The 26,710-nt window shown below is 42.1% G+C and overlaps 1 protein-coding gene across 3 annotated transcripts in view; it reads right to left on the reverse strand.

The window, feature by feature from the left end:
* The window catches only part of MSRA (methionine sulfoxide reductase A), a 385,457-nt gene that overhangs the window by 84,934 nt on the left and 273,813 nt on the right, over positions 1-26,710 (reverse strand). For all 3 annotated transcript variants that reach the window (XM_046657450.1, XM_046657451.1, XM_046657452.1), the window contains exon 5: positions 12,536-12,642. In XM_046657450.1, the coding sequence (XP_046513406.1) occupies positions 12,536-12,642 (107 nt within the window). The remainder of the gene's footprint in view (positions 1-12,535; positions 12,643-26,710) is intronic.

The raw sequence follows: 26,710 nt of genomic DNA on the forward strand, positions 1-26,710 counted from the left end.
TCACTCATCAGCGGAGACCCAAAACCCGCCTGGAGAAGGCAGCCCCAGACAGAAAGCTGGGTTCCGCCAGCAAGGCTTTCACAGCTGTACTTCTCTATACCTGTGCAACTGGCCAGGTGCAAAATCAGGCATTGGGGGCAGTGATTCACTTGCTCATGAGGTAAGGACATGAGTAACCTACCACTATGAGGCCAGAACAGTGACTCCAACCACGCAGTTAAATTCAGAGGTGACTCCAACAAGAGGAAAATGATTTTAAAACAATCAGGTTCAGGTGTAGATTTCGAAATGGAATGCTGTCCTCTTTTCGTTTTAGAATGACAGGGTAATGGTCAAGGTAAATGGAATCCGATAGAGGCTTTTATTCTGACAGCTCAGCTCAGGCCCAGGCCCTCTCAGTACGGGGATGGCTGGGAGTGGAAAGGGTCATTCTGAGAATTTCAAATCCAAACACTACAAAAGAAAAGCGAGCTCCAAGGAGTTCAAGGTGAAGGAAAAGACAGCCCACTTTTCTTTCTGTGCTCTGCTTTTGTCCTTCACACGCTTCACACTTGAGGGAGAAACTAATGACACTGACCTCGGGGCCCATTCCACCCGGCGGTGAACGCAGCTGCGGCGGCCGTCCCTGCGGGCCCCTGCCCACTGCAGCACGCTCCGTCAACGCGGCCCAGCCAGCAGCTGACTGCAAACAGTGGCAGGCGGGCACTAGGCACACGACCCCTGACACTGGGGGCCTTTTTTCCTCCTCTCCGCCAGCAGCCAATGGGCGGGCTCTCTCCACCGGCTGCCATGGCAACGAGAGACTGCTCCGCAGTGCCCAGAACAGATGTCACATGAGCCAAGATGAATGTGGTGGGGGCGGGGAGCGTGTGGAGGGAGCGGAGCGGGATGAGGGGACGCATTTGGAGTTAAATGGTCCCACCAGAGGGAGGGAGGCACATTCTGAAGTAAGTGCAAAGCGGTAACATCTATTTTCTTTCTTTTCCCTGTCCTTTAAGTTCTAAACACACATGTACACACACATATCCTTTCATCTCTGCTACTGCGCTGCCTGCCGCTCTCTGGCTTTCATGGCAAACATGAAAACTCTGATTTCTCGAAGCCTTAAACGAACATCGCGTCCATTGCAGAAATGCAAGCAGGCATTCTGTGGCCATTTAGGAACAGACTGGGAAGCTCTGTTGAGGTGAATGGGAGAAACTTAGAACCACCAGAGGAGATGAGACAAATTCAGGGCAATTTTAAAGGCAAACACACTACCTCAGTAGGTAAACGAGAAACCCTGTTTCACTCTCATTGCCACCAAAATGTAAGGGCTCCACTTCCCTCCCCCGGTAGCGTCTCTGATCCTACCACTCCCAAGGAGGGAAGGCTTATCAATCTACCTGCTTGAGCAACAAAGCCTCTTTTGTTGTCTCTAAAATAGATCCTAGCCTAGCTCGAATACTGTATTTAAAATGTTTCCACCGCCTTCCGTTTATCTTCCACTGAAATTAGCAAGTAGAGCATGTACACGCAGGCGCACACGATAAACCTATACATTAGTGGGTAAGGTAAGAGTGATATTCGGGGCAGGCAGGCATTAGACACTGCAGGCCTTTTTTCCTCCCGGCTTGCAGCCAATGGGCGGAACCTAATCCTGTTTCCGTTATCAGACCACATGAATCAGGCAGACAGGAGGGACAATGTATACGTCCCGTCCTAATCTGATAGATGAAATGCACTGAATGTGTCAGAGGATGGGAAAATGTTGCTTAGAATTATTTTACACTTAATTCTCCCAACAAACATTCACAGAGTGCCTGCTTTGTGCAGAGTGCCACAGGGCGTGTTGCAAATGATGCAGAGCAAGGGAAGGTGCCACTTACAATCAAGCGGTAAAAGACAATGGAACTCTTACAATGGGTCAGAGAAAATGAGTGTGCAGGCAAAGCATGATGCCAACATGGAGGAAGGTGGGCTCTGAGAAGTGTCCTGGGGTGCGGGAAGATGACAGGGCCTATTCTGCAACAAACACTTGACATACACACCATATCCCATAATGCTTTTAACACCCTAAGAAGTAGCCATTATTATCCTATTTAACAAATCAGGACACCCAGGCTTAGAGGGGTTAACAGTCCCAGGTCATACCACAGGCAAGTAACAGAGCCACTGTTGCCCCAAGTCACCCACCCACCTCCATGGAAGTGTCTGCTCCATCAACTAAGTGATGCAGTGCTGCAAAGAATGCAGCTGTGTGTGTCAGCTCCAACTCCTGGTCCTCACCCAAGCAGTAATGTCCAGGAAATGGTGGGCTTCAAACACTCACCACATTTTTCCTAATACGTATTAAAATAAACACAAAACTATTGAAAGTTGAAAGGTTCCTCTGGATACATCCTAAAGTTACCTTGTGTACCACAAGGGGTACACATGTCACACTTTGGGAGCCCTGCATTTTCCCATGCCAGCCTAGGAAGATAAGTGGAAGTGTGACCTGAGGAGAATTTGAATTCACTCAAATGTCCCCCTACCTTGGCCAGGGTTATTTTGTATACATACTGCCACTAAAATGAAAATGTCTCCTTGGTCCTCACAAGAATGCTTTCTTCCATCATTATTCTGGCCAGTAAGTGGAATCCTAAGGGGCTTGCAATGCATTTGAATGAAAAGTAGTGGATGTGAATAAAAGACTGATGGCCCGGCAATGCTCAGTGCCTGCACTACTCCTGGACGCTGCCACTGCGGACCCACCCTACCCCAGGGACTCACTTCTCTGCCACTGCAGCAACACACTACAACCACCAGAGGGCAGTGACACAAACCAGATTTTTCATTTGTACCCAAATGTGGATGCACAGTTTAATAATATGTAAAGCCCATTATTACAAGCTTTTCCTCTCCCCACCCCCTATTAATGAACAAATGCCCAGGGGTAATGCAGATATTTCTAAATACAGTGCAAGAAAGGGCAATCTGTACTCATACACAGGGAGTCTAACGCACAGTAATAAGTGGAGATGAAAATAATCACCCAGATGCAACTAAACCATTAAGACTAAAGATTTAGCTGTCTATACGGCTGCATACATGAAAACAGAGATGCATGCCTCCAGAAATGGACATTTTAAAAACATTTATTTCACAAGTTCTTATTTACAGTTCATAATAATACCTGTACTGATAACCACAGAGCTACAAGAGAGGTGAAGAGGAATTTCATCTTTATTGCTGGGCATACAAAGGGGGATTTTTCTCTTTGGCTAAGGTAAGTAAATGAATTATTCAGGGCCTTTCCATGGACATTTAAAAATCATAACTCTACGCTTTAAACAATAGCACAAATAAAAAAAGAACTGGCTAATCCCCAGACCAGAAAATATCAACTGACATTTACCCATGTCTATTTAGGGTCCACCAATGCAAATAAATGATTTTTGGTTTTGATGAAAACAGAGTCTTTTAGTGTGGGTACCAGTTTTAACATCACCGCACAGAGAACACAATCGACTGAGACGGGAACCCTCCAGGGTGCAACCTACCCATTTCCCCGTGAACAAAGCAGCAGAAATAACCCTGCCAGCTTCTCCCTTCCTCATAGGAAGGAAGATTCCTGATCCCATGTTTTCACAGTGGCTTGAAATTTGAGGTCCTGTGGAAAAGCAGGGTGAAGGCAGACAGGCTTGTCTCGGGAGTCACCCCATTAAACCCTGATACTTGTAAAATGCTGGACAGACTACCAAGTGGCTCCACAGAGCGCGTGAGAAAAGCATATGGGATTCAGAGGCCACTGACGCTAACTCTCTGAATGCACTCTCTGGGCCATCCTGGAAATGTGAACGGAGCCCTCGGAGCTTCAGTGTCTTCCTAAGGCAGGTAGAAGAACAGATCCAGAACTACCTAACTGTCGGGGAGTGAGGGTCACTCATATAATATGGGAAGAAGCACTGAAAACTCTTAAGATTTATAACAAGTTTTGTTGTTCTTATTTTCCCCATTTTATAAACAAGGAACTAGAGCTCTAAAGACTCGTCGTCCAAGGTCACAGTTGGTAAAGGCAGAGCAGGGCCCCGCTGGGTGTCCTTATCCAAGGCTGTGGTCCTTCGCCCCTCCATGGGGTCTTACTCAGCTTGGGCTGCCATAGCAAATCACCACAGACTGGGGGCTTAAAATAAAAGACATTTACTTCTCACAATTCTGGAGGGCGGGAAGTCCCAGATCAAGGTGCCGGCAGGGTAGGTTTCATCATGAGGATTCTTCTCATGAGGTGTGGACGGGCACCACCAGCGTGCTCACATGACCTCTTCTTTGCATGCATGTGGAGACAGCAAGAGCTCTCCGGTATCTCTTCTTATAAGGACACTAATCCCATCATTGGAGGCCCCACCCTTGTGACCTCATCTCACCCTAAGTACCTCCTAAAGGCCCCAGCTCCAAATACCATCACACTGGGGGTTAGGACTTCAAACACATGAATTTAGGGGGGCACACAAATATGCAGTCCATAACAAGGGGTAACAGTGGGCTTCTTTATGCTGCTACATCTCTTCAATTCAGGTCAACAAATATTTGCTGACAAGTGGGGGAAATAAGGATGATTCGGAGTCCCCAAAGAGCTCGCTTAATGTCAGGATAGTTCCTAGGAAGTGTCCACAGGAAAGAGCATTTGACACGTGGGTTTTTGTGACTGTGTGTAGCACCGTTTATTACAACAAACTTCATGAGATCCTTCTTCACATAGCTGTGTTTGAAACAATTGTAATGAGAGTCTGGCAACTAATCAGTGCATAATTAATATTTGATAAGTAATTAATGTATTAATTTACTGAGGAAGCTGGGGGGGAGGTAAGGAAGGAAGGACACTTTCAAATTTTCAGCCTATAGATGCTTACAAGAAAACACAGAGGATCTGGACCTCCTGGCAGGAAATTATCAGGTCCAGTTATATTATGATGATTATAGCATAAGTGGATATTTATTGAGTGTATTTAATTTCTCTCAGTTGAATTGGCATAATTTAAACTATTTTCTGGATTGGAACACCAAAGAGGCTCAGCTTCAATTAATGTATATTGGGTGACTACAACATGCTAGTAATATGTATGGATGCTAGTAGTGATATGTGTATATATATATAAAAATTCAGTCCACAACAAGGGGTATTTTACATATACATAAAATCTCATTTAATTCTTATAACAATCCTTTGAGGAGATGTTGCTATCCACTCACTTAGATAATTTAAAAATGAGGACCAGAGAAGTCAGGGACTCACAGATAGTAAGCGACTAAGAGAGTACTAGAACATTCTTGCCAACCATTCAAATGTTATTTTGATTGCTTACACACACACATAATTTTCTCCCCCTATATTCCCCCAAATCTAGCTCTTAGGGTTTTTTTTTTCTGTTGTTATTTTGGGTATGCTACTTTATTTTGGTAAATAGTATGGGGGTGAAGTTGGGTCTTTTTTGAAGGTAGAGATGTTTGAAAGGGGATAAGCGTACACAAAATCTCTACCTCCCTTCAAAGGACCCCAAGGGGGAGGAGATCAAGTCCCATCCTCTCTGGGGAATTGAGCATGTTCTGTGTGTGGCCCTGGGACCCAGAGGAAGCCAGATGGGCACCCACTTGGTGAGCATGGCCTGCCTCTCCTGAACAACCCAGGAAAGAAGAGCTCCCAGTTTCAGTGCCCCATTTGAGGCTGGATGTGTGATAGTGGTCGGCTGGAAACCAGGCCTGGAGACTGCAGAAGGCTGAATAATGGTGTCCCCAAGATGTCCAGGTCCTAAACCTCGGAACATGTGAACATCACTTTATGTGGCAAAGACTCTGCAGATGTGATTAAGGATCTTGAGATGGGGAGATTATCTTGGATTATTTGCTGGTCCCTAAATGCAAACACATGTGTCCTTATAAGAGGGAGGCAGAGAGAGATTAGACACACAGAAGAGGAGGAGGCAACATGACCACCAAGGCAGAGATTGGAGTGATGTGGCCACAAGCCAAGGAATGTTGGCAGCCACTAGAAGCTGGAAGAGGCAAGAAAGGGGGTCTCCCCTCGAGCCTCTGGAGGAAGCACAGCCCGGCTGAAACCTGGATTTTAGCCCAGGGGAACTGCTTTTGGACCTCTGGCCTCCAGAACTGTGAGAGAATGAATTGGTGTTGTTTTACGCCACCAAGTTCGTGGTACTCTGTTACAGTAGCCATCGCTAACTAAGCGACAAAAAGTCAGAGATTTGGTAAGCACAAGAAAGATGGGTTCATATAGCAACCACTGACTCAATCTTACCAAGTACTGTTTTATGATTGTGACATTTAGCAATTTCTTGTGTCAGGAGACTTGGCAAGACAGACTCTGGGGTCAGGAACACTACGGTTAATGCAGTGCTTAATTGCTCCCGGTGCACAACACGTACTAAACAAAGCAGCAGTTCCTCGAACCTCTGAATTTGGAGCCTATGGAGCAACAGTGAGTCCAAACAGGAATTAACTTTAAAATACAAAGAAATATGAAACCATTCTTCACGATGTTCACTGCACAGCCGTAAAGTTTTCTCCGCATGACTTTGGTTTTCATCCTCAGTCCCCAGATCTCCAGAAGTTCTTGAGCTTTAGTCAAAGGATCTGAGCTCTGAGCAAGAATTACATGTTAATTCTTAGATATACTTATCTTTGCTATTCTTATCATATATCTTACATGACAATTAGGCACTCTGACTAGAAGTTATGTGTGTCTTATGGGAAGACAGCAAAATGATTGTGTGGGACCTTGTAGGCCATGCCGAGGAGCTTGGATTTCATTCTAAATGTAGTGGGAAGCCATGGATGAGTCTGACACAGGAAAAGGAAATGACTGGAATTAGATCGAGGAAGACGCTCCAGCTGCCCTGTGTGAGTATGTGGTAGAAGAGAGGTAAACAGCCCAGTGGTCCAGGACCAGATAATGGTGGCCAGAGCTATGACGGTGAACATGAAAATGAAGGAGAAGCAGGCACATTGGAGATATCTTTTAGAGATAGAATCTCGGTAAATCTGATTAATTGGATGTGAGGAGTGAATCGGTGATGGCTCCTAGGAATCTTGCTTAAGCATGTTAAAAAGCAATGGCTGGGAAGGCTGTCAGTGGAGGGGGTGGGAGAAAGAGCTGTGAGGATTGTTTGGGAGTGGGGAGGAGTGGGAATCAAGCCCCCAGTTTAGGAAATATTATGTTGACAAGGAAGTAGAAATAAGTAGGCAGTGGAATCTGGGGATCTGGAGGCCATAGGGAAGTTCTGGACCAGAAATTTTGAGCATCATTAGGGTAGAGATGGCATTTAAACTATGCTGGAAAAAAGAAGCAAAAACTTAGTTGGTAGCACAGGTAGGTAGGTTATTTGGAAATGAAAGCTATTCTCTTTCTTTCTCTCAAACATACACACAGACACATACACACACACACACACACACACACACACACACACAGTCATACCACAACTTGCCAGGGCTTAACTAGAGAGCATGGGGAGTCATTGAATATCTGGCTGCAATCTAAATGCTTTGGGAAGAAAATTAAATAATCAAAGCTGAACAAAATTCTCAAATGATTTCAAAATTTGAGGAAGAAAATTAAACAAAGCTGAAGCAGGGGCTGGACCAGTGGCTGAGTGGTTAAGTTTGCACACACTGCTTCAGTGGCCCAGAGTTTCGCTGGTTCGGATCCTGGGCGTGGACATGGCACCACTCATCAGACCACGTTGAGGTGGCGTCCCACATCTCACAACTAGAAGGACCCACAACTAAAATATACAACTATGTACTGGGGGGATTTGGGGAGAAAAAGCAGAAAAAAAAATAGAAGATTGGCAACAATTGTTAGCTCAGGTACCAATCTTTAAAAAAAAGAAAAAAAAGCTGAAGCAATTCTAAAACAGTGCTCATTATAATCCAGTCATTGCATACTATTTTTTCTCTTTCACTTTGGGTGCTTTTCTTTAAAATAACACTGTATAGGGTATAGATGACAGATGAAAGATTGCTAGATAACTGAAATTTAAGATAAAATAGGGTAAATACTTAGGGATTATAGCTATGTTGAAGATTTGATGGATGGATGGATGGATGGAGAAACAAACAGCCTGAGAGACTGATGGAGACAGATTTTAAAACATTATTTTACATATGACACATAGTGGGTAGTTTAACATTCACCCATAAAGGTTATCCAGAGGAAAGGTTGTGCTCACTCTCCATGAAGCTTTGAGGAGTTGGGAAGGAGGTAGGTCATGTGGCCAGGAGAACAATCTTTAAATTTATTAAATTATCAAATTTCAAGAACAATAATCTATCAGTGATCAAAAGATTTAATTCCTAAATGAGGAAGAATTGCGTTTTTGGGATGTAAGAATCATGGTGCGCACCCCCCACCTCTGCCGGAAGCTACAATTCAGTTTACAATATTAGAAAATGTCTGTCATGACAAGTTCACTTGGGAGGTAAACTGTCTACAGTTGATAATCCACAAACAATTAATAACACACCAGATTATCTCCTCCATTTAATACCATAAGCAAATCATTCCACCATGAAACTCTGAGGAAAAAATATGAAAACACAGTTAAGAAAAGATTACGAAGTCTTTGTCCAAAGGCAAGAACCACCCCACGTTTTGTGCAAAGTCTTCAGCTCACTAAAGACATGAAGCAGCTGTCAAAATTTGAGCAGAATCCAGCCCTTTCAAAGTCAACAGACCCAGCATGAGGTTTAAGCTTCACTCTGATCCTCTGCTGTAAGGTTCTCCAGTCTCCGCTAATCTGAACAGAAATTAGTGACCTTCCTCAGCCGTTTTTCCCCTTCCTTGGGTTGTTGGTGAGCCTGGTGTCTACAACCCAGCCAACTTTGCAGAAAACCACAGTTTACATGGAAAATCACTCTGGGTTTCTGGCTCATCAGCAGAACTGCCGGCACAACTAATTAGCTCAACAATTGGTCCCTGTGATAAAATCAGCTAATTTTATGTTCAAATGACTGCTCCGTGGTAAGCAATACTGTCACTCTAAACTTCGCCTATGAAGAAGTTGCTGAAGAAGCTGGTTACTAGGGGGTCACTGGGGGCAAACTAGTGAAGACTATTAAATCAGTAACCTAAGTCAATGTTCTAGTTAGTGCATAGGGATCCCGCCAGGACTCAAATAAGATGGATTTCCAGAACGGAGTGACAGAGCCAGAAATGACAACTCTTAAAGGGGAAAACCATATATATAAAATGCATGGAAGGAGTCATCTGCAGAATTTCCCCATTCTCAGAAATAAACGAAATGTTCGTGATGAGATTATGGCATCCTAGATCCCAATCTAGTATTGTTAAGACACGGCTCTCCCTGGATTAAAGACCTCTGTTGCGTCAGGAATTTGTCCAAGGTTATCCTAGATAGAAAACACAGGAAAGCCAATTCCGGAGTCAGCTCTTCAGCTCCCTCCTCTCCTTCGCTCGCCTGTTAAGGCAACTGGCGATGTCTGAGACGCTCCTTGCTTTGTGGGATCTATTGGAAACCACATTACTTTTTAAGGTGAATGGAAAAGAACAGATCAACTTCCTTACGGTGTAAAAGCTAATTATATCACCTCTCATAGGCACTGCAAATTACTGATTTCTTTTTTTTTTGGTGTGTATATAATTAATTATACCAACTAGACAGAAATTTATACAAGTTTCAAAACTAGAAACAAGAGATACATGAATGCATACAATTTTACATAAAGATACAGAGACATACCTACCTACCTACCTATATCTAAACACATCGTTTATATCTCTGTATGTATATAGATAAATATAGTCAGAGATATATAAATCACTTCATTTATATAAAGTGCTTAGTAATTCGCATGTAGTAAGTACTCAGTTGGTATTGTTGTTGCTGTTCTATTATTATTATTAATAGCTATATATGTACTATATAAAAATGTATTATATAAACCATGCATGCAACTGTCCATCATATAACTATATGATGGTAGCAGGATGCTTGCTGAAAATGACACTTGTGGTTTTTTTCTCTGCTCTGACAGAGGGGCCAGAAAGTCACTGCATTGCAGTAGATCATCCTTGAGACACTGTAGTCAGCTGCCTGGCCTGGCTCGGGTGGGGTGGGGAAAGACCCTTTTCAGGTCATCATATCCGCCACCTCTCACGCACCAGTTCAGATCCCCTTGGCCTCACCTCTCTCCTCTCCAGCCCCCACTATGGGACCCAGCTCTGCACAGGCTCTGATTAGCTTTATGCAGGTACAACCCTACAGCCGCTCATATTACACCCATGCCATGTGCCTCTTGCCTCTGAGGACACAGCATCCTGAGCCCGCACATGTGCAACCGAGAAGTGCAGAGCTAACCCATGGGGGATGGCATTCAGTGGACATATGCTTCTCCTCTTCCCCCGGAATGACTGGTCATTTCATAAGGACCAAAGAACCCATCAACAATGGCAGGGTCAACTGATACTGGCTCTCCCTCCTTTGCTTTTCCACTCCCCCTGACCCTTACTCCTGTTCCGTGGCACCACACGCCCCAATAAGTCTTCAAACACAAACCTTTGTCATGGGCTCTGCTTTCTGTGGGAGCCAAACTAAGATAAAAATCACAGCAGTCCCCCATGTGCAGGTGCATGGTTACCCTACTGCTCACCCGGGAGGCGACACAATGAGACACTTTATTCTTTGGTTCCTGAAAAGGAAAATGATTTGACCCCTTGTGGTGCAGATCTGAAAAAGGGGAAAGGGATGGCAGTTCTTGGTGCTTAAAGGGGGATAGAAGGATAAATCCTGACCCAGGGCTTCTGGGTGGGGCCCTTGGGCAATGGCTGTGTCAGGAATGGAAAGAGCTCTCCGACTCAACTGAGCTCGGCCAAGGGTCCCTAGGGCTGTGGCTTTCAGTACTCAGCTCTTTACAGTAGTGGCTAAAAGGAAGATGACTTGACCCTCAGGCTGTGCGTCTCCAGAAAGGAAAAAGAAAGAGCATCTCTGGTGCAGCACCTCTGATGACCCGGAGGCCTTCCTTCCTTGCCACACGAGCCTTTCACAGGGCTGCCTCACAACATGGCATCTGGCTTCCCCAGGTAAGTGATCCAAAAGACAGTGAGAGCAACAGGGCCTCCAAGATAGAAGCCACAATCTTTTAATAAACTCATCTCAGTTGTAACATCCCTTCCCTCTGTCATTCACTAGGAGGGAGTCATTAAATCCAGCCCATACTGAAGGAGAGGGGATTACATGTGGGCAGAGATCACTCAGGGGCATCCTGGAGGCCTCCTATTATTATGGCCCAAGCAGACATCAGAGCCTGGGAGGGTGGGAGGGGGCATGCTGAGGAATCAATGGGGCAGCTCCTGTCAGCATCTCCTTTAGCCCTCTCTGCTTTTCAGGGTTGAGCTGACCATGAGTTGCATGTCCTGCTACTTTTTCATCAGTAGACACACTCTTGTCCCTGCCTCCTCCTCACTGCCACCTCTGCCACCTTGGGGGATAGGTGGAGAACCCATGCATCCCTGGGAACTGCTGCATATCAGACTTTTTCCATAATTCTAGAATAGATGAGCCAGTAGCTACTGGCTCTATTGTTAAATGTGAATTCAAATCAGAAAATATAATGATAAGTAAAATTTAGACATTATCATGAAGTTCTAAAAATTAAAGCAATTCATTTTGAAAAGAACTAAATCTCTATTGGAGGCTATTTTTAAAATATAATACAAGTTAACAGTGAAAATAATTCTTTCATGATATAATGTCTATATTTCTAAGAAGTATTTTTATTGTAATTCAGTCTACCGTTACTAGCAAGACAGAAAGCATCATGGGTTGAATTGTCTGCCTCAAAAAAGAGAAGTTGGAGTCCCAGGCCCCAGTACCTCAGATGTGAACTCATTTGGAGATAGGGTCTTTACAGAGGTAATTAGGTTAAAATGCGTCATTAGGTTGGGCACCAATCCACTATGACTACAGTTGTCATAAAAGGGGAAATTTGGACACAGAACTAGACATCCATAGAGGGAAGGTGGCGTGAAGAGACACAGGGAGAAGATGGCCATCGACAAGCCAAGGAGACAGGCCTGGAGCAGACACTTCCCTCACAGCCTCTGAAGGAACCAACCCTGCAGACACCTTGATCTTGGCCTTCCAGCCTCCAGAATGTGAGACAATAAATTTCTGTTGGTTAAGCCACCCAGTCTGTGGTACTTTGTTATGGCAACCAGGGCAGACTCACACAGAGAGAAGAAAGAAAAAGAGAGGGGTTCAGAGACAGACAAAGAGAGACAAAGAAAGACTATATGTTAAGCTACATATTCTTCTGGTTGAGTTGATTTTAAACAGAAATATGTAAGACCTACTTTTAAAATCTCTGTTTGCACATTTATGGAGCAGAGTGGCTCTATTCCAAGAGGCTAACAGAAATTTCAAAAAAATGTGCAAATGGAACACAGTGCCAGGTGAAAAGAACCAGACTCTCTCTTTACAGGTAGGGCCCGACACGGCAGGGGCCGACAGTGGGGACCCAGGAGCGAGAGGAGACCTACCTTCTGGTAGTCCTCTTTGGACCTCAGGGCCGCCTCCATGTGGTCCGCAGAGGTTGGGTAGATGGCTGAGCGGTACTGAGAGCCGTAGTCATTGCCTTGGCGCATGCCTGGGAAAGTGGGAAGCAGAGATTACTGGGGTGGACTGGGAACAAGGCCAGTGTCACATGTTCTCGGTGACTTGTGTGCTAAGTGCTTGTTTTAATTTCATCTTGACGCCACTCACCTTAAGTATGAAATGTAGCCCTTTTCCTTTGCCTATTTTAATTAGAACAAACATCTTTAAATTTAGGTAAATTTATCACAGGTCTTGGGTCAGAGCAGATGCTCTATAAATATGTATTTTTCTATGCAGATATTTAAATCATGGCCTATGCCATTTATCCCTTGCAAAGCACTGTGATACACGTTATTTCTTTGGCTCCTAATGAGACACCCTGTGTGGCAGGTATTGTTGGCCCTCACTTGGCAGACAAGGAAATGGGATAATGTGTGTGAGTGCCTGGCATACTGCTTGGCACACAGGAGGTGCCTGTAAATGACAAAGTAGCTGCTCCTCCGGAGGTCTACAGAGTTCGCCTAAGGTCATACACCTAATCAAGGGGACGCCTGGGACTTGAAGTTAGCCCAGCGCGTTTTCCACTGTTGTAGCAGCTCAAGTGTAGGTGGTGGTCAATTTCTAACTGGGTGAGTTAGTCCCCAATGTTAAACAGCCACAGGCTTAATAAAGATCCCTTACAGATCTACCTGCTGTTGTCAGAATGAACTTCACACGTGTTTACTACATTATTTAAGAGTCAGTTTCAGTTTTAACAAATGCCCCAAAACTCCTCCAATAGAAGATTCAGTCTTCCAAACAGAATTATTTCAACCTTTAACACACATGCAAATCACCTGGGGATGTTGTTAAAATGCAGGTTCTGGTTCAGTAGGTCTGTGGTGAGCCTGAGATTTTGCATTTCTAACCTGCTCATGGGAGGTGCTGGTCACCAGACCACACTTTGAGTAGCAAGGGTTTAGTGTGTGCCCAGATATTTCCAAGGTTCCTTTATAATCCATCAGCAACATTTCTAATTCCAATAGTGTGGTGAGGAAAGCCTAAATATTCCAAACTACTGTTTGTCAGTGATGCCACATACAATGCTCCCTCCACTCCACCCTGCCATGCACACACTTCTCACTGGACTCCCATTCAACCTTCAAGACTTAGTTCAAGCATCTTCTCTCTGCTGATGGCACCTCACAACTGGGACAGTCACTGACTCCTTTGGGCTCCACTGGGCCTTCCAGGTCCCTCTCTTAGAGGTGTTATTGCAGTGCATTGCTGTTATGCGGCTCCCTCTCCTTCTCTGTGAGCCTTTCAGAGGGCAGAGCTTTACAGCCATAGTACCTGGCGTAGCATCAGACAGATGGATATCCTTCCACAAATATCTGTTGCATGAAGAATATATGAGTTTATATCTCGTGATCCAAGGCCCTGCAATCAATACTGGAGTCCAAGTCAATCAATCAAAGTGCTTTGTCACATTTAATTTGTAAATGTAAATATAAATTCAAATGTAAATAGAATAATCTTTCTTAAGAGCTATAGGAAAAGCTACAAATGAGCTAATACGTTTGACTAGTAGAGGTAAGTGCAGCAGCTGAAGACACCAAAGGTTCGCCATGGCAGTTCATGGATTCAGAACCTAGAATTCATGATCAAAACTGCAGGCCAAAAACTGAGGTTTAAATAGCAACAAACTAGTAGCATTTAGGGTCAAGCCTTAGGCTATCTATGGTGTGTATGTGTGCACGTGTGTTATTTTTGACACCTACTTGTTCACACCCCCAGCTTAGCTGTCTTCCTAAAAATCCCATTATCCCACCTTCAGAGTCCCATCCTCTTCTCAATGCACAAAGGTCACATGGGGACCAGCAACTAATTTGTTGCTTAAAGAGCTCATACCAATAATCATACCAAAATATTAATTTAACAATATTCAATAAAAATAAACCAGCCCATGCCTCCAATAAGCACTGTATAATACCAAGCTAGGATATCTATTTCATTTCTGTGTAAGTTATATATTCACTTAAATAATAAGGTATTATTATAGTATACAATATATAAGTATTATTACAGCATAAATATTACTTATAGTATATACTATATAAGTATTATTATAAGTATTATTTATTAAGCACCTAATATGTACCAAGCACTTTTCCAGATATATGAGTTTATATCTCGGCAATGAGAACACGGCAATGAATAAAAGCAAACCCTACCTTCATAGAACTCACATTCTAGTGGAATATAAGAGACTAGATAAATGTACATTCTAGAATGGCACTTTGGCTATATATTTTTTTGCCTTCTTCAATTTTCCCTTCTTCACTTACAAGTAGGGCTCTTCTTGTATGACTGCTTCCCATCCTTTTGTGCACAATGACATGATGGCGGCATTTTGTTCCTTCTAAAATATTCTCCATGAAGAAAAAAGATTGCTAGATGGCTGACTTTTTGGTAAAATTTGGCCCCTCCATTCAGCACAAGATGCAGAAAAGCAGGGTCTCCATGTAAAGTTGTTTAACTCTATTTAAATTTTCTTGTTTTTGAAAGAGAAATTAGTATGTGAGTACAAGAGAATCTGCAGGTGTGATTTATTTATATTTTTCAACAAGTTTTGCTAAGAGTCCATATGACTTGTACACTGAAGACAACAAATATCTGTGTGTTTGGTTAAAGGTCTGTGAATTATCACAGAATCACGGGAAATTGTTGCTTATGGATAAAAATTGGCTTTTTAGCAAACACGATGGGAATAATTAAGAATCGTTCTGGGAAATGGTATAATAGTGGGCTCTTCCACTGATCATATTTTCACGAATAATCTGGAAGAAGAAGTGCACGATGAAACCCTTAAGTTTACGTCTGTATTTAGAGCTTCTCTTGTAGTAACATGACAAGCTAACGGGTAGAAACATCTGGAAGATTTCACAAAATTGGGTGGTTGGGCAGAAAAGATGCACATGACTGTCATTCTAGGCAAGTATGTAAGGCAATGCATTTCTATAAAAGACAATCCATGGATTCTTTATGTCACTGGAGGTGCCGCTACTACTTCAACCCAGGATGGGGATTTATGGACCCTTCCCTGAAGCCAAGACCCCCTGATTTGAATCTAACGTTATCATCTGGTGATTGTAATAATACAATATTGATATGGCTCCTGTCACTGTTGTCCTTTTCTTCTTTGTGCACATTTGGACTGTTCCCAACTCACTCTGGACAGCTTTAAAGAGGAGTTAACATTGTGGGCATTATCCACAGCTCAGCCCCAGACTCCTCGCACTTTTCCCTTTGTATGAACCCAAACTGACTATTCATCCATTAGGAAGAGGGGAGTTATTCACACAGTTCCAGCCAGCATCTGCAGGCAGGAGTCTTACAGATTTGAATTTATAGCCCTGACTTTCTGATCCCAACCTTCTTGGATGTTCTAATGAAACTAAAAGCTCCCCATGTCAGAAACAAGACACCGTCTCCTCCTGCTCGCTATGGCTAAACCCCTGCCTGGCCAGGAGGGAAGACAAGAACGTGCTAAAGAGATACGTTAGGGATGGAGAAAAACATCAGAGCCTTTATTTGGATTTCCTTGAATCTTGAGTGATACTGGACAAGGCATTAACCCTCTGGTCTACTCATGGAAAACAACGTTAATTTGATTGAATTTTTTTCCATCAAAGTTCATCTTAAGGAGAAGGTAGAGTGTCTTAAAACAAAACCATACACACTTATCCACATACTTGTGTGTGTGTTTGGTTAATTCCAATGCATGTACCTTCCAGTTCACTGATGAAGGGGCTTATTAAATGGATAGGAGCTTGAAATTTGGAAGCAGATGATTCACTGGGAAATCTGATTTGATGTTCAACAGATTGAAAAACCTGTAGAACTACGGATTTCCTGTTCTTGTTATTTTTAATACATTTCACTTACAGATGTTTAGCATCACTAAACTTTTCACCATTTCTTTCAACCTCCATTGGTTTATGTTATGAATGCAAAACAGTAATTCACATGTGAGGAAAATTTGTTTACTAAATCTCTTGCAAGAAGCCTAGGACTTAGAGCTGCAAGATCTTATTTTTAAGTCTGCCCCTGCCTCTGACATGTTTTATGCAAATTATCTAATTTTTCTGAGGCTCAAACCTCCTTGGTAAAGCAGGGATTATAAGGGCCTAGCCTATGGGTTTGTTGTAAGGAGTAAATGAGAGGAAACCTGTAAAGCATTTTGTTGACTATAAAAAGTTATGTAAGTGTTAAATACTTTTACTTTTACAACTTTTAATACTCTTAGGACATTTCAGAACAACTAGTTTGAAATAAAAATAACAAAGGATGTCACACAAGAAACTCTAGGAGTAACCTTTTTGCCCCTGAAAAGCATTATTTATATTAATCTCTCAGGTACCCACACAGCAGAGGTCACAGAGATAAATCCAAAGAGAGGATCAAAATTCATTTCATGCGTATAGAAATGTACTACTTAGTTTTTAACTGTTTATTACATTTTTTTAGCAGAATTACCTTCCTAGCTAAACTTTAACTCTGCTAATCTCCAGCCCTGTTCTTCATTTCAATTGAAAACAAACCCAATAAAGGGAAAAAACTCTTTGAGTGAATTCTCCTACCCCTGCCCCACCCATGAAGAGCTTTCCAATGCAATGTCCTCACTCTTGGTCTCTATCTGAAGTTTAGAAAAATCAGGCCTGTTGGTATTATCTTATATCTCCTGAGCACAAAGCCATTGGGGTACTAGAAATGGAGAAAGACAGACCTCCAGAATGGTAGAAAGCAGCAAAAGCAAATAAAAATCATTGAAGAAAGTAGTCTAAAAAGCCCTTTTTTTCCTGACTGCCTGCCTTCTTTCCTTCCTTCCACCCATTCATCCATCTTTCCCTGTCTCAGGGAAGGTACTAGGCACTGGAGTTCAAGAATAAGATACAATCTCCTTTTTCAACTAGGTCACCTTCCTAGTACAGTAAAAGGAAATAGATGGAAACCAATAAGCATATCAAGTGTTAGAGGTGTGTCTTAGTCAGTCCAGGCTGCTTTAACTAAATCCCATAGACAGGGTAGTTTATCGGCAACATGAATTTATTTCTCACAGTTCTGGAGGCTGCAAGTCAAGTTGCCAGCCAGTTCAGTGCCTGCTGAGAACCCTCTTTCTGCCTGCAGACCTCTGTCTTCCTGCTGTGTCCTCAAGTGGTGGAAAGAAAGCAAGCTGGCTCTTTGGCCTCTTCTTATAAGGGTACTAACCTCATTCATGAGGGCAAAGCCACTTCCAAATACCATCACATTGGGAACTAGACTTCAACATGTGAATTTTGGGCAGACACAAACATTGAGTCCATTAGCAAGATATTATGGGAAAAGTCTGAGCAAATTAGGAAAATGCAGGGGTTCAGAGGAAGGGGTGGATAAAGTCACCTGATCCACGTAGGAGGGGCCTAAGTCCCACGAGGCTGGATAGAGGAAGGGACTCTGGTCTTGAAAGAGCAGTAGATGGGGATGAGGGGTGAAAGACATTCTCCAGAGTGCTGAAGAACAAAGGTAAGGTTCCCGGAACAGTTTGATGCCCCAGGGGACTTGGAAGGAACCCTACCGCTTGCAAAAGCAGCAGCAGCAGCAGCAGCATCTTTTTTGAAGCCCTGGGGCATATCTTCCCAAGAAGGATGAGCACTTTACCATCAAGCTTAAAGCCCAGATGAGAAAACCAACAGCGAGGAACTTCTGGAAATACAAGAACTGGTCCTGCATGCCCCCATCGAATCACAAAATAAATGAAGGACTTGACTGTTAGAAATTGATCTAAACAGCCTTTATCATGCTGTTCTCCAGAGGACAAAATTTACCAAAATTGTATTTTGAGAAAGGACAGAAAAATGTCATTGAGAGACAGAGAATTTCTATTTGTCTTTCCCTTTCCTCCAAACAAATATGTTCTCGCCAGTATAAAGTATTCATATAGCGCCAACTGTGTGCCTAGCACTATGGAGACTACAGAAGAATTAGGTTATAAGCCCTGATTCAACGAATAGCCTGGAAAAGGCAGGGAGGGAAAGGAATAGTTACGAGCTTGATCCTATACTTCCCTCTACTGGGTCTTTGCCAAGACTTCTCATTTAATCCTCACATTAGCCCTGTGAACTAGGTAACCCTAACCTTCTTTGATACAAAGGAAGGTATGAATCAGGGACATGAAGTGACCTGCCTGATGTCACATAGCAAGTAAATGGCCATCCTATGATTTAAACCTGGATCTACCTGATAAAACAATCAGAGACAATGGTACACAGTGCCCTGTAGGTGGCGTATGAGGCGGGCAGAGGAGCACCACAGTCTAAAGCCCAGGCAGGAATAAGAACAAGCTTGGTATATGCTGAGGACTGTGAGGAGACAGGACTGGGTTCTGCCACGAGGCCTGGAAAGAAATAAAGTTGGTCAGTTAAGCATAAGACCACACAAGTATCTTGACAGGACACACCGCGGACCAGAGATGTATGGAAAGACCAGTCTCAAGGGAGCCACAGAATCATAATAATCATGAAAAATACAGAACTCTCACACAGATTCAACAAGTGTTGAAAATTCACTGTGCCCTCCACTTGGCTTTGGAAAAACCAAAAGGATAAATTATTGACATTATTTGACTGTCTTCACGTCCCAGGAAAGCAAGCAATGGGCTTGTTGCAGCAGGTGAAAAGAGAAAAAATGGCTCAGAAACAACATCTTGTGCTTACAATTCTTCCATAACACTCTCTAAACTGATTAATGAGGACTGGGCTTTGGGGCATTCTTGAAGAGAACTGACCTCTTGGCATCTACCAACTGTTTGAGATTTCTCCATCCACCTTCTCCAATAAGATTTCAAAGGGACAAACCACCCTGAGACTGCTCTAAGATCCTTCTCTCTCAGCAGAGTCAGAGAAAGCACTGGAAAACAGAGGAATGCTTAATCTGTACAGGAGCAAAAAGATAGATGAGTTCTCATCTGCTCAATGCACCTTCTAAACTTTAGCTCATCTTTGGGTACTAGTCCTGTTTCATACATTCTGACCAGAGCGATGAGAAATATGCTGGAACATGGAAATTTTAAAGAGAACTTCACACTATGAGTTGTGAGGTGATTAAAAAATTCCAGGAGTCACCAGCTGATAGTGACCATCAGGGCAGGGAAGGACATATTCCTAAGGGTTTGGAATTACTAACTCTGTGTTAGGAAACTTCAAAGGAACACTCTCATTAGAGGACTATCTATGTTGGTTGCATAGACAGGGGGACTCCCACCAGGATGAATCCATATTCTTCCCTTCTACAGACTGTTGCTAAGGAAAAACGGATCCTAACACATAGTCTGCTGCATGAAGCAGAGAAACAGGCATGGGTTTTGTTGTGAGACTGTTCTGGATTCTAATTCCAGCTCTTCCATTTACTGTGTAACCTCAGCCACGTTACTAGAGCTACCTAAGCTTCAGTTTCTTCGTTTGGAAAAATGGGGATGATGACACATACCTCACAGGGTCGTCAGGTTTCTTACACAGGAGCTCAGGAAACATAGCTCCCCCATCCCCTTGTGACTTCTATCACAGAAATTCAAAAGGGAGAATTTTTCAAGATACTACTTAAGAATTTAAAAATTCCTCAGTCAACAAAAGAATTACTAAGTATCTCCTTCAATCCAGGAAACTTGCTAGGGATTCAGCGAAAACACAGATCCATGAGCCTCATCTCAACCTCAGAAAACTTCTAGAATATATCATCAAACAGATAAGAATGCAGAGAAGCAAGGTATGATCATTAGGGACGAACATAGATTCCTCTAGAATCCATGCTTCCTAACCTCTCTGGCCTCAGTTCATCTCTATACAATTAAGGATTTGGGATAGATCCTTTTAAAACTAGTTTTATTGAGGTATAATTGACATATAATAAATAGTACATATGTAAAGTATACAATTTGATTCATTTTGTTTTGTATGTAGTGTGAGGTGCAGATCAAAGTTGTTTTGGGTTTTTTGTTATTGTTGTGGTTTTTTGTTGTTTTTTCACAAACGGATATACAATTGTTCCAGTACAATGTATAGAAAAGACTATCTTTCTCCACTTTACAGTCTCTCTCCCAGACTTTTGGGCTATTTTTGCCAAACATTTTACTTTTACATATCTTATAACCCTCAAAATACACTGTTATTATTTTTGCTTTAAACAGTGGATTATCTTTCAAAAAGATTTCAATCTTTAAAAGTTTTTATATTTAGTTAACACACAGTTAACATTTCTAGTACTCTCTCTTTGTGTAGATCCAGATTTCCCGCTGGTATCATTTTCTTTCTGCTTGAAGGACTTCCTCTAACATTTCCTTCTAGCTCAGGTCTGCTGGTGATGAATTCATTCAGCTTTTGTACATCTGAAAAAGTATTTTTCCTTCATTTTTTTTTCAAAGATTGGCACCTGAGCTAACATCTGTTGCCAATCTTCTCTCTTTTTTTTTTCTTCTTCTTTCTCCAAAGCCCCCCAGTAGATAGCTGTATATTCTAGTTGTGAGTGCCTCTGGTTGTGCTATGTGGGACGCCGCCTCAGCATGACCTGATGAGTGGTGCCATGTCCATGCCCAGGATCCGAACTGGCAAAACCCTAGGCCACGGAAGCGGAGGATGCCAGCTTAACCACCCGGCCATGGGGCCGGCCCCTCTCCATTTTTGGAAGATATTTTCACCAGGAAAGATTCTAGTATGACAGTTCTTTTTCCTGTCGGTACTTAAAGATGTTGCTCCACTGCCCTCAGGAAGCATCTGCCATCTTCTGTATCTTGTTCCTCTGTATGCAATTTATCTTTCTCCTGTGGCTCCAAGATTTTTCCTTTATCAATGATTTTAATGATTTGATTACGATGTGTTGTGACGTAATTTTCTTTTCTTGTGTTTTGTGTTCCTTTAGCTTCTTAGATCTGCAGTTTTATAGTTTTTATCAAATTTGGATTTTTTTCTGACATTATTCAAATTTTTTTCCATCTTAGACATCTCAGTAGTTTTCATCTCTTGAAGTGGATTGGGTCTTTTTCATATCTCCCATCCTTCTATTTAACATGTTCAGTCTTTCCTCTAACTTCTTAAACATACTGAATACAATTTTAATACTCTTGTTGCTAGTGCTATTACCTGTGTCATGTCAGATTTGGGTCATTTTCTATTGATTGATTTTTCTCATTATGGATAGCATTTTCCTGCTTGTTTGCATGCCTATTTATCGTTTCTTGGATGCCAGAAATTGTGAATTTTATCTTGTAGGGTGCTGGATATTTTGTTATTCTTACGTATGTATTTATATTCTTTGTTCCAAGATAAGGTTAAATTGCTTGGCAAAAGTAACATATCCTTTTGGTTTTTGCTTTCCAGCATTGTTACTTTGGATCAGAGAAGCTTGTAATCTAGATCAATTTTCCCACTGATGAGATAAACCCTTCTGAGTACTCTACCTGGTGCCCAATGAATTTTTCTATTTTTCACTCTGGCTGATGAGAACGGGCAGTATTCCTAACCCCATGTAAGCTCTTGGAATGGTTCCCTCTAATTCTTCAAGGTGATTCTTTTCCTGGCCTCAAGCTGTTTAATGACACACATATGCTCGTCAGTACTCAGACAATTACTTAAGGGAATCCTTAGCAGATCTCCAGGGATCTCTCTCTGAACAGTTCTCTCCTCCCTCCTTCTGTTCTCTGAATTCTACCTTCCTCAGCATCCCTGGACTTCCAGTTCCGTCCCCTCAACCCATGGAGACCGAAGGAGTTGGCCTAGGTTCCTCCCCCGTGCCCTGCAGCCTAGAAACGTTCTCTGGGAAATAAGATGGGGCAATTGTAGGATTTATTAATTTGTTTGTCTGATGCCCAATGTCTTCAGAACTATTGTTCCAGATATTTTGTCTAATTTTTCAGTTAGACAAAGTTTTTCAAGAGAGGGTAAATCTAGTCCCTATTACACCATCTTGATCATAAGCAGAAGTCTTTGGGCTAAATATTTTCTAAACATCTTCTAGCCCTAATTTTAAAAAATCATTTATAAATGGCATGGCACTAAATAAAGGGCATGGGGACACAGACAGGCTGAAAAAATTCCTTTAGGTTTTTTTTCTATTTTTTGTTTTGAATTACTATTCTGTTAATAAATGGATTCTGTAAATTTATTTCAGGAAAATAACTAAGATTAAAAATCTATATAAATGGCATCTGGATGGTCACAAATACTTTTAAATCCTCATCATTAATCAACAAATTAATTTTGTTTATTTTTTATCCTTTGTCTTCATTCTTTTTGATCACCCTGCTCCATGTGACAGCGTTAACATCACCTTCCTTCCTTAAACGTTTCCCCCTTGGCCTTGTAACACTATACGTAGCTAAGACTTTCATTAGTGCTTGACCACTCTATCTATATCTATTTGCTTTTCTGTTTTTCCCCTTCATCCTCCTTTCTACAGAGGTTCCTGGTTCAGTCTTTGGCTGTTGCCCTCCCTCCCATGTGCCCTCCAATGGAATCTCCCTTTTCCATACTGAGAACTTACAAATCTAAATTTGTGATCCAAGTTCCCTTTCAGGCTTCCCATTCCATCAGACATTTACATTGTGCCCCAGATTCTCACCTTGACCTCATTATCTTTTATTGTCCCTGACCTTTCTCATCTCTATCAACTGACATGATCATTCTGCTAGAAACCCAAACTTTTGATCTTGTAGTAATTCATGTTTCATTTGAGCCTCTTCTATACCTCAAGCCAGGCAGTCACCCAGCTTTATGTTTGTTTCCTGTAAAATCCTTCACTAATGTTCTTCTTTCCCTTTCCACAGCCTGGAGGTATTTCCAATACCTCATAGTGTGTGATGATAAAGCCAGGATGAACACCTGGATCTTCTGTACAGCACTAATTCAGGGCTGTTTAATACCTGCTTCCTGGTTGTTTCTGGTTGTGTAGGTTGAATAAATGAACTGGTAGCTCCTTGGAATAATGGGTCATTTCGCTACATAACCCATCACTGCTTCCAGAACTACAAGCCTAATATTTCACTCCTCTCCCATGAACAAAGCCTAAGGGGCATCATTTTCCAGATTTTCCATTCTCAGAGCAAAGTGAACATAATACAGAAAAAGGACAGAGGTCTGCGACTCCCTCTTATAAAACATACTCGATTTCATAATTCTTACACTAGACTTACAGTTTCAGCCTGTTTATTATCCCTTTAAACTCTATGAAGCCCAATACATTGATCAGTTGTTCTCTATATCAATATTCACTAAAGTAAGACGCCTTTGAAAAGTAGAGCGAAGGCAAGTAAAGTAAAATTTCTTGCAAATAATCCATTAATTTAGAATACAAATATGTTCAATTCCTGATTTTTTAATCAAGGCACCCCAGGAAATTACATCGAAATTTGGACTTCCATGTGATTTTGGTAAAGCATGAAACTTCAGTCACTCTTTTGCATATCAGGAGATGACAAACTGTCAGCAAGGGAAAGTGTTAACTAGGTCATTTGAGAGAGGCAAGAGTACTTGAGCCATTTTAAAGAGAGAAGGAAATGCTAAAAAATAAATGTACTAGGAATGAAATTTAAGTACTTTAAAAAAAAATAAGTGCTTTTAAACTGTCGGGCAACTAAACTGTCAAAATAAAAGGCTGACTACCAGCGATTTTCTCTCTATCAGGGTTTCTTAACCTCGGCACTGTTGACATGTTGGGCTGGGTAATGCTTTGTTGTGAGGGGCAGTCCTGTGCATTGTAGGATGTGTAGCAGCATTCCTAGATTTTATCCACTGATGTCAACAGCATCCACTCTGTTTTGACAACTAAAATTATCTCCATACACTGCCAAATGTCCCCTGGGAGGCAAAACTGCCTCCAGTTGAGACCCACTGCTATATATTAATGAACCACATCATCTGATATCCTCTCTCACAAAGCTTCCAGTTTCAAGGCAGCAAAATGAAGCAACACGTATGAAGTGAAAGCTTTAGGATGGGAGGAAACAAATAGTTATAAAAGAGCATCAGAGGTCTTTGGTATTCAGCCTTTGTTTGTATCCACTAACATCAGTGGTTACCAATGTGGTTTCATTGTTTTTTTACCCCCAAATTCAAGAGAATGGAGATTTGCATTAGAGAATGCAAGAATCATTCTTTTCTTTTCTGGTGAAGTAGCATTTTAAGTTACACATTGAAAGTCTAAAAAGAAGGGAAGAAAATATTACAGACTTTCAGTGAATAAACACAAGCTGAAATCAACATGCCCACAGTTGGAAAGAGCTAAGCTTCTCAATTACATGGACAAAGCAAGAAAAAAGTCTTTTTTTGCTACTTATTTAATAGTTTGTGCAGGAAAAAAGGAAGCAGCATTAAAGTTGCCATCACAACGTGTTTTATGGTAACTATAGCATCTTACCATAACTCTTGGGCAGTCTCATATCTCAAAAATTAGTATGGTCCTATCTCACTGTACCAGTTTGGAATTGCTATCAGTTTAACAGAGAATAAAAGTAACAGTGACCTCAACAAGATAGAATTATATTTCTTTTTCTCAAAATAAGTGAAAGCTACTGAAATAGGTGGTCTGGGGGTGGCAGGGTGGCTCCATGGTCACCAGGGGCCAAGATTTCTTCTTCCTACTCAACTATCCTTAGCATATGGCTTTCCTACTCAAGCATGTAAGATTTCTTCTAGCGCTACAGCCATCACATCCAAGTTGCAGACCAGAAGAAGGAAAAATAGAAGGATACTTCCTCTCACTTCCTCTCTCTTTAAAGAGACTTCCCAGGAGTTCCATGCCACACTTTCCCTCATACCTTACTGGCCAGAACATAGCCACATGGCCACACCTCCAGGACTCCCTTGTTCCCACTGTGGGGCATTGAGGCCACATCCTTGCTCACAGCTTCTTCAATTTCCCTCTCCTTCTGCTCCTTCCCTCACTCCCTTACAGGTTCTTGTCTTCTTCCTTAATAAGTCACATGTAGTGACTCTCTGTGTCAGGCTCTGCACCTAGGGTCTTCAAGCCATTCAAGCTTTTCTCTCATTCAAGCTGCCTTACTGCCCGCCTCTAGCGCTATGTTGTTTTTCACAGTCTACTACTTTAGTTGTTTAGGCCTTTGGATAAACTCTTCTTAGATATGTTTATTAAAGTACTATTAGACAAGTTTTTTAAATTGATATAAAATTAAGAGATTAAACTTCCTGTGCCAGCATATGGTTTACACATACCTAAGGGACATTATTCTCACAGAAAGACCACAGGCCTACATACTGCAGGGGACCCTCAGGATGGTATGTCTGCATCACATTACCTGACTCCCTTTGTGAGATCAGCATAAGGAGAGGCTCCGCTGCTATTACTCTGTTCTCTGGATTTTGAACACTCCTACTTGCTTCTTTAAAATTTATCTCAATGAAAAATCAAACGACCAACTAATGACTCAGAACTTCAAACATTCTAAGCACATAAACAGTTAGTCCCTCTACTCCTTGTTTGTAAACTGACCCTGCCTACATAGAGATGCACAAAAAGGCCGCTTTTTGTGTGCCACAGTGGCACGAGGAGACCACTACAGACGACCGGCATTAGTAGAACAGCTTACATAAGTGCTCTTTCAAGGATGGCCTCCTGCCTCCTGCTGGAAAAGAGGGCCTCTAAGGGAAAACCATCGCAGGGCCGCAGAGTCCTCCAACAGGTTGATGAGCCTGCATCCCTCACAGTGATAGACACCATTTCTTAGCATCAGCCATGTTACCCTTCCTGGCACAGTTGGCCTTTAACTCAGGTGTTTGAGGCACAGTCTTATTAATATGGAACAATCTCACTTTACCTGACGAAAAATTAACTATGTCAGTTTTAATTGATATCTCATTTTAAATTTAAAACACTGAACAAATAGATGGATAGCCCTAGTTTCATCATAAGAAAGAAAGAAAAAGACAAAAGAAAGACAGAGAGAGAGAGAGAAGGATGGAGATATATGTTATCCACTTCTTCAACTACCTTCTCTTCCTATGGCATGTGAAAATAACTCTCAGAGGCACAAAAACTGGGGACGGAGAAACTATGGTAAATGGTCCATGATGAAACTGGCGAGTCCAGATTTAACA

The sequence above is a fragment of the Equus quagga genome, chromosome 3, assembly GCF_021613505.1.
Source record: "Equus quagga isolate Etosha38 chromosome 3, UCLA_HA_Equagga_1.0, whole genome shotgun sequence".
Lineage (NCBI taxonomy): Eukaryota > Metazoa > Chordata > Mammalia > Perissodactyla > Equidae > Equus > Equus quagga.